At 55.9% G+C, this 15,603-nt stretch overlaps 1 protein-coding gene across 15 annotated transcripts in view; it reads right to left on the minus strand.

Moving 5' to 3' along the window:
* Positions 1-385: 385 nt before the first annotated feature.
* The window catches only part of NRXN2 (neurexin 2), a gene marked incomplete at its 5' end in the record, with an annotated part of 96,779 nt that continues 81,561 nt past the window's right edge, over positions 386-15,603 (minus strand). For 9 of the 15 annotated variants that reach the window (XM_081153405.1, XM_081153404.1, XM_081153403.1 and 6 more), the window contains 2 exons: positions 386-2,249; positions 14,176-14,254. In XM_081153405.1, coding sequence (XP_081009531.1) covers positions 1,363-2,249; positions 14,176-14,254 — 966 coding nt within the window. In that variant the 3' untranslated portion in view covers positions 386-1,362. The remainder of the gene's footprint in view (positions 2,250-14,175; positions 14,255-15,603) is intronic. The other 6 variants (XM_081153401.1, XM_081153402.1, XM_081153400.1 and 3 more) reach the window with 1 other exon arrangement.

Raw genomic sequence — 15,603 nt, forward strand, 5'->3', positions numbered from 1 at the left:
CTGGGGGCAAATTTGGACCCAGCTAGTGATGCCACCCAGGAATAACTGCCTCCAAGAGCTGTGGCAACCACTAGGGGCAACTCCATGCTCCTACGGGGGGCGGGGGATTTGTCCCCATTCAGAAGCTAATGTCCTCAGGTGGGTTGACCCAACCAAGGCCAGAGACCAGCCTTTGCCCACAAGCCTGGGGGCTGTTTCCTGCCCCCATCCTCAGCCACGTGGAGACAGACAATTGCCCCGGGAGCCCAAAGCCATGCTCAGACCAAGTTTAGGAACTACTTACCAACGCTCATGGGCTTCAATTTGAGCCCAGCCCCAGTCCAGAGCCAGGACCAATGTCCCAACAGCCCCAACCCCGAACAAACTGCACAGGACCTTTGGGTTTGGAAAGTTTTTGTTTTCTTTTCCCACACATTTCCGGGGTTGGGGTGTTTTCCAAGACTCAGACACATTTGTTAACAAAGAGAGAAAAAAAACTGGGGAAGCAGGGAGCCCGAGGGCAGAGAAGTGACCCCAGCAGCCAGAGGGCATGCCTCTCTCTCGTGCCTGCTGCTGGCGCCCATCGGGTGCCCCAGGCTGCTGCTCGCGTATCTAGATTATTTGTCTTTAATATATATCTGCATTTGCCTTTCCCCTCCCCCCGCCCCCACCCCTGCTCCTCCAGCAGCTTCCCCAGCAATGCACGTCGCCCGGCCGCGCACGACGGAACCGGCCTCCCCAGGCTGGCGCCCCCTCGCTGGGCGCTGGGCGGCGCCCGCAAGGCACCTGCCCCGTGGACGGCGGATGGAGTTGGGCGCTCGGGGCCACCCACTGCCCTACCCTGCCCCCCACCTCCCTCGCTGGGCCCCTTGCCCACCCTCCCCCCTTCTCCCGCCGACTCTGGAAACCCAAAGGGAGGACAGGAAGGGAGAAACCAGACACACAAGAAGTGGGGAGGAGGAGGGGCAGAGACATTGCAAGCCTGGGGCGGGGGCCGGAGGGCTTGGAGGGGAAGGAAGGCGGGAGGGACAGAGGGAGGGAAAAGAAAAGCTGAGGGAAATGAACTGGACGAGTAGAGGACACTTTACAAAACTCCCAGCCTTCCTTCCCGCCCAACCCCACCAAAATAAAACTACCCCCTTAAAAAAATAAATCAACCCAGGGCTGTGAGCACGTGCCCTGCCCGAAGCGCAGAGCTGAGGGACAGCCAGCCCCGGGCCTGACGGTGCCGCCGCCCCGACGGCAGGAGGGCAGGGACGAGCACGGGATTTCCTTTTCTTTTTTTGCGTTTCCTCTCGGTGAGAGAAGTCCGAGGCCCGGAGCGGTGGCCGAGCCCGGAGGGGCGGGCCTCCGGGAGGGGCCGGCGGTGGGGCGCGGCCGGGCTCACACGTAGTATTCCTTGTCCTTGTTCTTCTTGGCCTTGCCGGGCGTCTTGGGGGCCGCGGGGGCCTTCTCCTTCACCACCGCCCCGTTGCTCTGGGCCGAGTTACTGATGTAGTTCCGGCTCTGGTCCACCTGGTAGGAGCCCTCGTCGCGGTTGCGGTACTTGTACATGGCGTAGAGCAGGATCAGGATGCAGAGCGCCGCGGCCGCCACGATGCCCACCACCATGCCCGTGGTGCTGCTGGACTCCCGGATCACCTCCACCGCGCCCGGCGGGCCCCGCTCCCCAGGCCCCGTGGGGCTGGCTGTGGGCAGATGGGGGAAGCCAGGGGCGGAGGTCACACCGGGGCGCAGGGGAGGGGGCCTCCGCGGCTCAAAGGACGTGGGGACCCCGGGCCCCAGGGGCGGGTTCTCCAGCAGGGGCTGCAGCGGGTCTCGGTGGTTCATTTTGCCCGCTGGCAGGTTGGGAGCTGGGGCAGAGGGGGCTAGCAGCACCCCAGGGGCGCCCGTGGCCCCATCTGTCCTGAGGTTGGGCCGGGGAGCGGGTCTGCGGGGTGAGAGGAGGGTGGTGCGGTCCGTGACCAGGGGGAAGGTGGTGTAAAAGTCCTCGTCGTCCGTGGGGGGGAGGCTGGAGTCAAAGACCTCCCCGGAGGCAAAGCCCGAGGCCTCGATGGGCTCCTCGCAGTCGCTGTCGTCCTGCTCGGCCTGGCACGGGCCCCCGGCGGGCGGGCGGCGGGCAGAGGGCGGGGGCAGGGTGTCTTGAGTGGCGCCCACGCCCGTGAGGAAGGGGTAGAAGGTGGGGGGTGGGGGCACGAAGGGGGATCGGGTGGCCACGGGAGGGGGGTCTAAGGAGTCCTCCGTGATAATGGGCAATATTAACTCTCCTCCTAGAACAAGAGAGAGAAGAGAGAAGGGAGCGCGTCAGCGAGGGCCGGGGCGCAGGCGGCCGCCACAGAGAGAGAAACAACAGCCTCACACCCAAATCGGTTCCAATTGGCTTTGGCGGAGACTAGAGCGGGCCGGGCCCGCCCGCCAGCCGGCCGCAGCTCTGCGCTCTAAGCGGGCAGCGGCTGGATGCCCTGGGCACCCCACGCACGGGCTCTGTGGCTCTCTGGGTTTTGGTCTTTTGTCTTAAGAAACCAAAAGGAACAGAAAGGAAAGGAAATAGAAAAGAAACGGAAAAAAAAACTCTACTGGTTTAAGGCTTTAAAAACAGATACAAGAGCAGCATTTAAACAAACCTAACGACAATATCTTTTAGGGTTTTTTTCTAGATATTTCTTTTTTTGCTTTTGGTTTTTTTCTTTTGTTTTTAAAAAAGAAGATAGCATACCACGGAATTCAGGCAACTTACATCAACAAATAGGCCGTGTGATTTTAGCATGAAGAAAAAAATTACAAACAGAGCTGTGTAAGCGGGTTCTCCCGGGAAAAATAAGAAAAAACAACTTTTCCGCACCACGTTTTCTGTCTACCTGTTTGGTATCTCCCTCCCTCATCTTCTCTCCCTGGACATCTTGTTTCCTCCTGAGTACTCTCTCTCCTCCCTCACTTGTGCCCTCTCCCCCATTAAACTAGCAAAGCTGGAATGTGCAGTGCAAGCCGGGGTTGAGGAACTGTTGCCACCACTTGGTGTCAGCTTGTGGGGGAGGGACCGGCAGTGGGAAGGAGGGCTTGGGGAAGGGGCACTTGAGGCAGCTGTGTAGGAATTGCTACATGGGTGTGAGGACTTGGGAGGGGTGGTCATGGGAAGGAGCTTTGAAGGCTAACTGCAGGTTGGCCATGGGGCGAGGAGAAATTGAAGGTGGGAGGTGACAAGGTCCATGAGGAAGAGTAGTACGGAGGCAGACACATGGAAGGAGGGTCTTGTTCCACAGGACTTTGGGAAGGGTGGTAAGAAGCAATGTAGAGGCAGGGAGATGGGAGGGGCAGGGAGTGAATGAGGGAAGTGGGCAGGGACACATGATTCCTGAGCTATCCCTAACTCCCCAACTGTCTCTTTCTTCACCCTCCACCTCTGACCCCCACTGACTTCCCCCCTCCCCCTCCCCAGAACCCCCATGGGCCGCCAGGACCTGGCCAGGGCTTGACTGCCTCTGGCCCTCTTATTATTGTTAAAACAATAATAAAACAACGGAAAGAAGAAGAAAGCAAAAAAAGAAAAAAATACATACACAGCCATCTGGGAAGGAAGCATTTGCTAACATAGGGCCCGAGGGAACTAGTGGGGAGGGCTTTTGGGGGAGGGGGTTAGGTCTCCTCCCAACCTAGGTCTAATGAATGGGGACTCCAGAGCTGAAACTGCAATTCCCATCAGCCCCAATGGGTGAGAACTATAACTCCCATTAGCTTTTGCAGGGGTGTGTACCACAATTCCCATCAGCCCCTGGGTCAACAACTACAACTCCCATCAGCCCACTGGGCCCCCTCTCAAACCAAAGTACTGCCATCTGCTAGTGCTGGGTAGAAGGGAGCTGGAGTCCAGTTCTAGGAAGCTGGTGGGGGCTGGAAGTTTTCTCTCTAGCTATCCCTCCTGCACGGCCCTAGCCCTGCCCGCATCTGAGTGGTTCTCCCCGGTCTGCAGGGTTTGATCTTCACAGATCACACAAGCCCCCTATCCCTCTGTAGGAAGCATCCTAGGGCTCCACTGCCAGGTCCCACCTGACTCACTGCAGCCAGGCCTGCTGCTCTGCTGTTCAAACACCCCTGCTGATCCTTCAGACTACAAGCTCCAGCAATCTGGCAGAGCCATCCGTGGCCACACTAGCCAACCGCAGCAAGATCTTGCCATTGAACTCACCACCTTGCTGGGTGTCTCAGGCTGCTTTTCTCGCCAAGCTCCAATCTCCCCCTGAGCAGGGGCTCACCTGTACCCGATTGTGAAGCCCCAGGTCGCCTGGCCCTCCAGGAGCTCAGCCACACTGGAAAACTGAGCCAAGAGCAGAGAAATATGTTTTGTGGAACTGGGATCATCCAACCTGGCTTTTTATGAAGGAGAATGCTGAGGCCTGAGGTAGGCAGGACTTCCTGAGGTCACCAGGTATCAGTGTCAGGCTTGGTGAACCAATGAACTATCCAGTCCCTTCTGTGGCTCTCGGAGGCCAGGAAAGGACCGAGTCTCTCAGGAGATGGGGAAGGCCTGACTCATCTCCATGCTTGTACGGCTTCACCTAGGAGGCCCCAGATCCGCTCTGTCATTAATTCCTGTGACTTCAGGCAAGTGTCTTTCATTTTCTGGACCTCAATTATAAAATTAGGGTATTGGGCTTTTGGCCCAGGGTGAGACCAAGGCCTGGCTCCCATGGACCTTCAGTCAACGGATGAACATTTGACCTCCCCTCCCCATCGAGTCCAGACTCAAAGGCTGGCCCAGCACCTGGTCCTTGGGTAAGGGGCAAACTCACCTCTAAGGAGGCTGGCAGCCCTTCAAGTCATAGCACCCTGGCCCCAATTATGGCAGGGCACCCCTCCCTGGGTGGACCCTAAACACGGGGTTCTCACTGCTGGTCCACACCACCTGCTCCTTCCTGACCTTCACCTTCTGTTCAGAACACCTTCCCCCTGCTGATGTCTCACTCATCCTTCGAATCCCGCCAAACACCTCCTCTTCCAGTAAGACTTCAGGTTTGAACTCACCGCCGGGAAAAGCCTAAGGCCCATCTGTCTGTCTCCCTAGCACCCAGCTTTGGGCCTGGCACAGTGTGGGGGCTCATGTATTTTGATCAGGGAGGGGAAGAGATATTCATCAAGCATTTCCTGTGAGCCAGGCCAGGCTAGAAAGGGGTGAAAGCCCCTCTCCCAGGCCAGGGCAGTTGGGTCCTAAACACCCTTCCTCCCCACCACACCCCCAGCAGTGGGCACTGCTGAATTCAGCCTGGTAGGAGCCTTGCTCTATGGGCCCGGCTCTCATCCACAGCCATCCCTACCTTCAACCTTAAACTGGGTCACCAGTTGCTCCTAGAAACTTCAGGATCAAGGCTTGTCCTAGGCAGGCTTGTGGCCCTGGACCAGCTGGCCACAGCTAAGGTCTTAGCAGAATGCCAGGTCCAGGGCATAAGAGGTCCATGCTGGGGACACATCATGCCTTTGAGAGGCTGATCAGGGCATAGACCTTGGCTCCCTACCTTCTTTCTCACCTCCAGCTGGAATAGGGAATGTGGAGGCATCAGGCCTCAGACCATAAACAAATCCTGTCCAGCCTGAGCCCCCCACAACCACTTCCTCCAACTTGCTGGTTTTTTAGGTCCTTGGGACACACAGGCTCCCTGTGTAGTCTCCTCCTGCCTCTAGAGCCACCCCCACATACTTCTTTCCTTCCCTTCAACCCCATCTGCTTCCTGGCCTCCAAATCTATATACCAGCCCCGTCCCTCTCTTCTGGGGGCTTTCCCTGGGTCATTACCTGCCCAAGGCTTTGAGAGCATCTCCTGAGGGTGTCTTGCCTTCACCCATGTCCCCCACACAGCCACAACTGTCCCTTGTTACCTCCTTCTCACGGCCCTGCACATCAGACTTCAACTCCCACACCGCTTCTTCCTACACCTCACCCCTTTCACCAAGATAATATGCAGTTGAACCCCACGCTGCCTTCCTTCCCTGAGGTTCACTGAAGCTGGCCTGGGCTCCATGGCAGTCAAGTCACACACTTCATGGGGCCATACACTGGTCCAGGAAGCGTCAGGCAGGCATGCCCCAGCGAGGATCTAGCAGGGCCTGCAGGATGGGAGGATCCCTCAGAAACTCCTCACTGTGAGAAAGTCCAACAGGGGGCTCCCCAGGCTGCCCTTTCTGCTGAGCATTTGGGGGTGTAGACTCAGAAACCTGCTGGTGCCTGGGACCCTGGGTCAAGCTCCACACCAGAGTGCACATCGGGATGGGGTGCCCCTGGGAGTCTAAGGTAACTGGTAAGGACCCCAGGCAGCCTCCCTCCCCTCCCTACTCCAGGCAGCTGCAGCATTGGGGAAATACAGGAGCACTTGTCACGGATGCTACCCACCCTCTGCTCTGGAGTTGAATTTCTATGCATGTCAGTCCCACTTACTAGAGAGAATTCCCTTCCGGCCAGGAGACCACCAGCCATTGCTGAGCATCTCTCCTTCCTCAGCTCCCCACCTTTTGCTGGCCCAGGACGCTGAGCCCTTTCTGCCTTCAGGGAACAGAAGATCCCTGACTGGAAATCTACCCATGAATCCCATTCCCACCCAAACAAGATGTGCCTACCTCCTCCAAAGGGGTGTCTAGAACTGAGGCTGAGTGTCAGAAACTAAGCATAAGCTGGCTAAGGCCTCAACCACTAGGTGCCCTGCCCAGGTTGTGAGGGCAAGAAGGCCAGTAGCCCACAGGGCAATTTATGCAAATTAGAAAAAAGGCAGCCCCTTGACGTGGCCACAGCCCTGCAGGTGCGCAACTCAGCAAAAAGCATCTTGGTGCACAATTGGACAAAGGTATTCTGTCCTCTTAGAGAACACAGCCCCACCCTCCAGGGCCCAGGACACACGAGTGGCAAGCAGGGCACTGGCTAGATTCCAGCCCTTAACTCACCTTTTCCAGCAGAGAACAACCTGTGTAACTGTGGGCTGTGACCTGAGGGGTGATGCCCCTCCCCACACGGAAACACAACCCAGCAAGGGCAAACACCAAGGTGGATTCAAGGCCAGAGACGGAGGTACCTGTGTGCGCATGTGCAGGAACACACCCCTCTGAGGGCCTGCTTTGGTGCTCTTGGGCATATGTCTCTAAGCACGTGCACACCTGAACCTCGATGGATCTGAGCACACGAGTGCGCATGTCAGCAAGTCTGTACAGACGTGTGCACGTAAGTGAACCCCTGGCTCTGGGCCTGGGTCTGAACTCGCATGTGGCAGGTATGGATGCGTGAATGTGCCGCTGTGGACATGTGAGTGTGCCACCATGGGTCCGTGCACACGCCGTGTGCTTCTGGGAACACCTCTTTCCCCAGGTTCATTTTCTCCAGCTCCTGGGCAGCGAGACTAATTTCCCAGATTCCCTTGCAATTACGTGTGGCCATATCACCGAGCAATGGGTGGTACTGGCCCATAAAAACCTCTGTGTATGATCCTCCACACTTTCTCCTCCTTCCAGTGCCCTTGCAAACCACCTGCTGAAAATAGAGGAGCCACCAAGTGGAAGGAGTCTGGATTCTCCAAGCGCCCCTTAAGGCAGAGCCACTTGCTGATCAGAGCACCTAGGGCTTCATCTGAGTGAGAAACCTCCCTTTTCTGAGTGAGAAACTCCCCCTGAGATTCGAGGGTATTCATTACAGAAACAAATGTTACTCAAATAGAGACACTGCCCCAGAAATGGTGTCACCAAAACCTGTGGCATTCGTGTAACAATCCAAGGAAATGGATGTGGTGGCTGGACAGGTGAAGAGCCATTTGATGCGGCGGCAGGACTTGTGGTACCGCCGTTGCTGTGATGACCCAGAAGCAGGCCGTGCTGAGGCTGAGGCACTAAGGGAAAGTGCCAGGAAAGTCAGGGTGGCAGTGCCGGCTTTTACTCTGCTTTTTGTAACATATTACAAGAAGGAGACAAGGTTAGGCAAGAATTGGTGGGGTTGCCAACAGAGATGAAGGGATCAGAGGGAGCCCAGAAATGTGGGGACTGAAGTATCAGAAGAGCTGCTGCTTCCAAAACCCAAATCATAAGACAAGATTGCAAATGGCTTTGAGGGACAAGGGCCCAGGGGATCTTTCACCTGAACAAAGGGCTCAGCCAGGCCACAGGATCAAATTAAGGATGTGGCCACCTCCCCACCAACTGTTTCAAGTGCCCTCAAGATAGTCACCACTAAATTAAGAGACAGGCATGGGGGTGGAGAAACAAGGAAATAAGCTGGCTGGGGAATTATGTTGAGGAGAGAACTCTGAGTCTGGTGACTTTGGCTGTTTGAGCCTTAAAACAATCTTTGGGCTCCCAAAGAGGACATTTTTCCAACACCCACTTCAGAGATAGCCATGGAGACTAAAGACCAGGAAGAACCTTCCAGAAGGCAGCGCTAGGGCCCCAGACAAAGGAGAGGGAGTTTCTTCCAAACAGCAGAGGCAGGGTTTAAGGAAACTTCCCACCGCAGGGCAAAGCCTTGTGCCCTGTGCTTTGTGCTGGTTGATTTCCTCCACACTAGGAACTAGGAGCCACTGTGTCTCCCATCCATCCCCTTTTCGAATGGGAGGTTTACTGTGGGGGTTGTCTCTGGCCCACCACTGTATTCTGGGGGGGTGCTGGGCTATTAATGAGATCAATTAGTTCATGGGTATCCAGACCACACAGGAGCCAGGTCAGTACCTGATGGAGTGGGCGACCATCTTTCAGACATCCTCACCTTTGAGATCACAGCCCTAACTAGGCCAGGCTTTGGGTGTCTCCCTTTGGGGAAGGGTGGGTGTGCTCTGTGGGTGGGAGGAAGAATGGAATGGATCATTGGTGACCTAAGAGCCAGACTGCAGCAAATAAATCACTACCTGGTCACCAGAGCTGTTTCTGCTTCCTTCTGGGGGCACAGAGAGGCCACACCTCCCAGCCTTCCTGGAAGGTGGAAAGTACACTGTGGCCACGTGACAGCTTCAAAGGGCAGAGTTGGCAGGAACCATGTGCAAGTGCCTCCCAGGCCTGGCCCATAAAACCCTCCCCTTCGTGACCCTCCCCGCTCACCCCTCCCCACCACTCCAGACGTCACCCTGTAAGGTGGTGCAGCTCCAATATGGAAGGAGCCTGGGCCCTGAACCAGCACTTAAGGAAGAGCCACCCACCACTCAGGAATGCTTGTGTATAACTTCACGTGAAGGGGAAATGGATCCCTGTGTGTTCAACCACGGGTGTTGTGGAGTTTGTCTGTTGTAGAATTGGTGTCACCTTAGACACTCTGGAATCTGAACACATCTGTGCCTTGTGAATGTGAGCTAAATGTGTGAGTCTGAGCAAACATGTCCATGTGTCTACAGAGTTAAGCCTGTGTGCACCTTCGAGGGTCTCACATATGTGTGTGTGCGGGCGATGCCTCAGGAGGGACGTACACACACAGATAGTGCATGAGGCTCCTTCTGTGGGTCTAAGCACATGGGGGCTTATATAAATCTGAGTAGGGGTGTATGTGTGCAAATGTGCCCTTGTGGGTCTGAACAGATATGTGTGCTCACCTCTGTGTAGGTCTGAACAGGGGGTGCAAAGCCTGCAGGTCTGAGGCTATGTGCACCTTCCACATGCAGCTGCATGGGCACCTCTGAGCATATGCTTGGGTGCAGTCATAGCTATGTGGGCCAGTGTAGACCTGCGTGTGTGTGTAAATGCACACCACTGTGGGACTTAGTACATGTGTGCATGCCTTGAGGGGTCTGAGATGTGTGTGTGTCTCTGAGCACATGTGTGTGTGTCTGAGCACATGGGTACATATGCAAGAATGAGCTGCTGTAGGCTGAGCTAATGTGGGCCTCGGAGGGTCTCCTCTCATGAGCCAGTGGGGGAAGGGTACAAAAAGTGTAAGTCTGTAAGTCTAAACAAAGTGTGCATTCGCCACCCTAGCCAGGTTTGCTCAGTGCTTAGATCATCGGCCCGTGGACTGAAGGGTCCTGGGTTCGATTTTGGCCAAGGGCACATATCTCAGTTGCAGGCTCGATCCCCGGCCCCAGTCGGGGCACATGCAGGAGGAAACCAATCTATGTCTCTCCCTCACGTCAATGTTTATCTCTCTCTCCCTCTCCCTTCCACTCTGTCTGAAAAGCAATGGAAAAAATATCCTCAGGTGAGGATATTAAATAAATAAATAAATAAATAAATAAATAAATAAATAAATAAATAAATAAAAAGTGTGCATGTGCGTGGGTCCCTGGGTCTGGGCACACAGAGCCTACCTGAGAATGTGCATATGTTACCTCTGTGGGAATAAGCACACATGTTGGCACTGGAGGACATACCTTTGAGGACATGCGTCTTGGTGAATGTGAATGTATGTGCAGGTGACTGCAGGTCTGAGCATAAGTGTGTACTTGGGTGGAACTGGGATACACACATTTCTGTGAGCCTGGGCAGAGATGTGCACCTCTCTGAATTCCTTCATGTCTGTGCACGTGTGCACCTGTACCTTGGCAGGTCTGAGCACACTGTGTATGTAGCTGTTCTGAACATGCATATGTGCACCTGTAATTCTAAAACATGTGAGCAGCTGTAAGTGTGCGTGTGTGTAGGATCCTGAGGTCTGAGCACGTGTGCACCTGTGAGCTGAGCATGGATGTGGGATTTTTGAGTCTGAGGACATGTATATGCATATGCCTCGATAGCTCTGAGCAAGTGTGTATACATGCTCAGGACTGAACACACATGTACATCGTGCCTGAAATATGTAAGTGCTTCTATAGGTCTGAGCATATGCTTGTCGCGCTGAACATGTGGTGCGTGCCTCAATAGATGTGTGTGCGAGCGTGCCACAGTGAGTTTGCACACATACGTGTAGCTCTGACCACAAGTACCATGGTACATTTAAGACACATTGTGTGTGCATCTCTGTGCAGCTGAGCACATGTGTAAGTATGAAATTGTGGGTCTGAGCAGGTGAGCATCTGTGAGTCCACACCTACATGTAGGTATATTTGGAGCACTAAGCATACATGTGCAAGACCCGTGGCTCTGAGTACATGTGTGTGCCTCTGTGAGACTGCATGTATATATGGATTTGTGCTGCTGTGAGTCTTAATAGCCATTGTGTGTATGAACTTCTGGGGCTTTGTATACATGTGTGTTTCTTAAGATCTAAGCACATGTAAGCCTCTGTTGGTCTGGGTGTGGATGGCATGTGCTTTTCTAGATTTGTACATATATGTACCTATGGAAGTGGGCTCATGTGAGCTTGCTGGTAGGTCCACAAACATGTGCACAGATGTATGCGTGCATGCTTCTGGTCAGACTTGGGTGTGCACGTAGATGCATGTGCCTCTGTGATCTGAGCTTGTGTGCAATTCCTATGTGCCTCAGCAGGTGCAAACTCAGACGCCTACAGGGGCCAGGCCCATAACACAATGTGGGTCAGGCCAGCTGAGACAGTGAGGGGCAGTGGGTGCATTACCAACTATGCAGTGCATGGTGCCCTTAAAGGCACTCCCACTCAAAAGAATGTAAACTCCATATCCATCAAACAATGTCCTTTTTGACTGGGTTGCCAACCTCGGGTAAAATAACCATGTTAGATGATGGTATCACCAAGCTGGGGGGAGGGGGTGTGGGGCCTGGGGTCTGTGGAGGGGCCCAGGTCATGGGAGAGGGTGGAAAGGTGAGGAGGGATGAGCTGAGGCTTCACACCTGGACCCAGAGAGGAGGATCCAACAGGTGGGAGGGAAGCAAACACCCTGAGCTCAGCCCCTGGGCAGCCACGGTCTCTAGCCAGGCTGCCTCCACTGCTAATGCTGACCTTGGAGCCCACAGAGGCCTGGTCCTCTGCACTGGGGGCACAGAAAGGTCTCCAGGTAAGGGGTGGCCTGGTCTAGATCAGCCTGGGGAACGCTGGAGTCATCTTGGTCCTCGCCTGGCCTCCCATCAGGATGACAAGAACCCAACTTGAGCATTTCAAGTGCAAATGCGGTGTGCACGTCTGAGGGAGCCTGTGGCTTCCGTTGGTTTCCTCCGGGGGCTCAAGTGTGCATTCTGTCTTCTACTCCCTATTTTAAAAGTTGGGTGCCAGGCTAGCCCACCAACCTCTCCCTACCCCCTTCTATTCTTCTTCTACCTTCCACTCTCCTGTCACGTCCTTAGCCCCTTTTTCAGGAGAGCTTCCCAGCAACCAGTGCAGTCTACTTCGGCCCTTCATTTCCTTCTCCCAACACAGCCTACCTGTGCACACACTCAGCGTCACACCCAGGCCCTTAACAAGACTTGGGGCTGGGGCTGGGAAGCTGGAGCCTCGGTGGACAGTGTGCGGCCCTGGTGTGGCCCAGTGTGTCTGTCTGCGTGGTGGCTGTCTGGCCCAAAACTCCTCTCTATGGGGTCCAGGGAGAACAGAAATGCCTCCTCTCACCCCAGCAGTTCCCACCCCAGTGTGTGTGAACACAGCACATGTGTGCAAACACGTGTGGTGGAGCCAAGTACCCTTTTCTCATGACCCACACAGCTCTGTGTCCCCAGAGCCCTATCCCAGGACTCTCATGGACCATCCACCATCCACCACGGCCACTCTGGTAGAGCTGGGCTACAGGACTGTCACCTACAGGAAACTTCAGTGAGTGACTGGTGAGAGGGGATACAGCAGAGTCGAGGAGTGCTGTGCTGATGCTGCCAGATGCCCAGCATAATGGCTGAATGTGAGGGTGTGATGGAGAGAGCCGCTCCCAGCAGAGCCCCCCACATACACACACAGCAGGGGGGCGTCTGCTCTAGAAAGCACAAGCCCTGGGCTGAGGATGGGGAGGTCATTTCAGCCCAGCAGCCTGAGGCTCCCCAAGTGCCTCAGGGTGCAGGACCACTAGAAGATACCTCCCAGCTTTGGTCCACTGGGGGACACAGAGGGCAGTCAGGCTGCAGCCTCTGGGTGTGGAGGCTTGTACCATAGAACCCCCTGCCTTGGTCTCTGGAAGCTGAGCCTCTGCCTCAAGGCTCCACCCACACCCCTTCCATGGTTGTAGTCCACCCTCAGCTTGAGCATCTCCTCTGGGGCTGGCAGAATCCCCAGGCCCACCCCCAGGCCAGATTCACAGGAGGTACGTGGGTCACCCTGCTACCTCAGCTAACCACATCGCCTCCCTTATCCTGTATGTACCTGCCCCAACCTCCAGCCTTCCGGTACCAACAGCCCAGGTGCCACCTACTATAAGGTAATCGGGAGGAGTCTCTGGAAACCCAAGCAAGGGGATGTATGTTCCATGGGCGCATCCAGGCTGCCACCAAGGCCCATGCTCCCCGCATGGGAAATCTGATCCTTCCCCCATTCCCACCGCCAGCCTCAAGCACGAGGACCTCACCTTCTCTCAGTCACCCTCCCACCTGCTCAGACAAGCAGCCCTTGCACCCACTGTTCCACTCCACACCCCACAGTTCTCAGTGGGCACTCAAGGCCCACCCCTGCTTTGCCAATCTGGTCTCTCTCTGGGGCTGCACTCTTGACTCCAGCTGGAAGGAATAAGCAGAGGCGGGAATGCCACCCCAGGAAGCTTTTCCTTCCAGCCCTGCTCTCCTCCTATCTCAGCTCTCCCACTAGAAATTTGGGCCAGACCTCAGGTCCCAATCTCCCCAGGGAACCTCTCACCCAGCTCACTGCTGGGCACAGAGCTGCTGTGCAGTAACTGCCCTGGCTTGGCAGCCCTGGCAGAATGTCCAGCCAACTCCCTGAGACAGGGATAAGGAAGCTTTGGGATCCAGCAGAGATCTCCTCTACTAGTGACCAAGAGAATGCCAGGCTCAGGGACTGATGGGAGTTGCAGTTCTGGACCCAAGAGCTGATGGGAGTTGTAGTTCCTAAACCTGCATTCCCCATCCCCTCTACCCCAGGACTCATGGGAGCTGCAGTTACTCAACTGTCTAGAGAAAAGTCTTTCTCTTTGCGTCCCAGCATCCCCTGGCTCTCAATCCCAGAACCCCAAGCTAAGGGCCTCACTACTTCTGAGGGCTGGGGCACCAAGGCCAGAAACTGCCTCCATAGAGGGCACTTGAGGGACCTGGGAGATGGGGGCACAGTAGGAAGGGAGAGGAGCTATCAGGGAAAGCTAAGGCCTGGCAGAAGGTCCCTTGGGCTTGGGCCAGGTGGCAGGGACAGTCACCCACCTCCCATCAATGTCACAGTGGGCCCCGGGGCAGGGGAGGGGGGAAAAGTACTCACCAGTACTGGGCTCACACTCCTCCAGGTCCTCGTCATCGCTCGGACACTCAGCCGAGGCCACCAGGAGGTCATCTGTGTTCTGGGGGTGAGAGAAGGGGTGGGGAAAGAAAGAGGGGTCAGCAGACCTCCACAGCCACCTCTTGAGGTGTGGAATGGCACAGGGGACGGGGTCCTGGGCTGAGACCATACCCTGGTTCATGCCCCAGCTCCCCCATCACATGGTGGGTAGCCACGGGCCTTCATTTCCTTCACTGCAAAGGGAGACTAAACAGAACCCGCCCTGCAGAGGCTCCCCTGGCTCCTGGGGATCAATGAGACAGCGGCATGTCCAGACATCTGGGGAGACTGGACGCCAGACCTGGGGCCTCAGGGCTAGCGCAAGGGGACCCAAGGACATCAGGGAGACCAAGGCACAGGGGCCCCTGGAGGCCAGCCTGGGCAGAGAGGGGGAACAGGACCTGGAGGGTCTCTTGGCTCCAGCCTCACAATCCCATCACCCTCATTTCTCACCCAACCCCCTTCCCCGAGCAGAGCCTGGAACCAGGCTGCTCACAATAATCAGGGCTGTGGTTGTCATGACAACGGGAGTCGACTTTGTCAGCATTTTCCCTCCTCCTGATTGCAAAGAAAGAGAATCCCCAAGATGAGAGAGTGTAAGGGGGGGCCTTCTAGGGGGTGTTAGGGAAAAGACCCAAGGAGGGAAACCCAGAGTCCAGGCAGGATGGGAGCCTGAGAGACTGCCAGGTTCTGGGGAGGGCCTAGCCGAAGGTCAAGAATGGGAGAAGTCTGGGGTGGGGAAGGGGTGAAAGGGTTTCATCCTGCCTTCTCCCCACCCCTTTATTTTTAGACACTGCCACCCTTACCCAAGGGCTAGGTGGGGCCTTGAGGACCCATTTTCACTCTGTATCCTTGCCCCCTCCTCGCCAGCCTCCCGTGAGGGTTTCCCCAGCACAGCCATGACCCCTAGGGGTCCCACCCCTCTCCTCTACCTGGATGGTCTGCCCATCACCCTCCCACTGAACCTGGATGGCTCTTCTGGCCTATGTTGGGAAGGTACTGGGCATGTTGGGTGCTGATCTATAGGTAGAGCCAGGCCTTTTCCCCAGGGCTCCCTGCTCCTGGGGGCCAGGCCTGGCATCCGAGTGCCCTTGGTTTTCTTGGTAATGAAGCCAGAGGGGAAGGAGGTTCAGGCCTGTCTCTCTTGCCCAGATGAGCCTGTTAGCCAGTCCCAGGCTCCTTGCAGCACAGACTTGACAGAGAGGTGGTGACCTGGAGCTCATGGAGCCCAGCCCTCATTTACAGAGGCGAAAGGCAGGATATACCCCCATGTGGCTCCCAGCCCCGTCCCTCACCCTGGAAGGACAGAAGTCCCTCTAGGCCCAGAGGCCCAATACCCATAGCAACAGGGGACAGAAGCAGCTTGGGTCA

This window comes from Miniopterus schreibersii (genome assembly GCF_964146895.1).
Source record: "Miniopterus schreibersii genome assembly, chromosome: 12".
Lineage (NCBI taxonomy): Eukaryota > Metazoa > Chordata > Mammalia > Chiroptera > Miniopteridae > Miniopterus > Miniopterus schreibersii.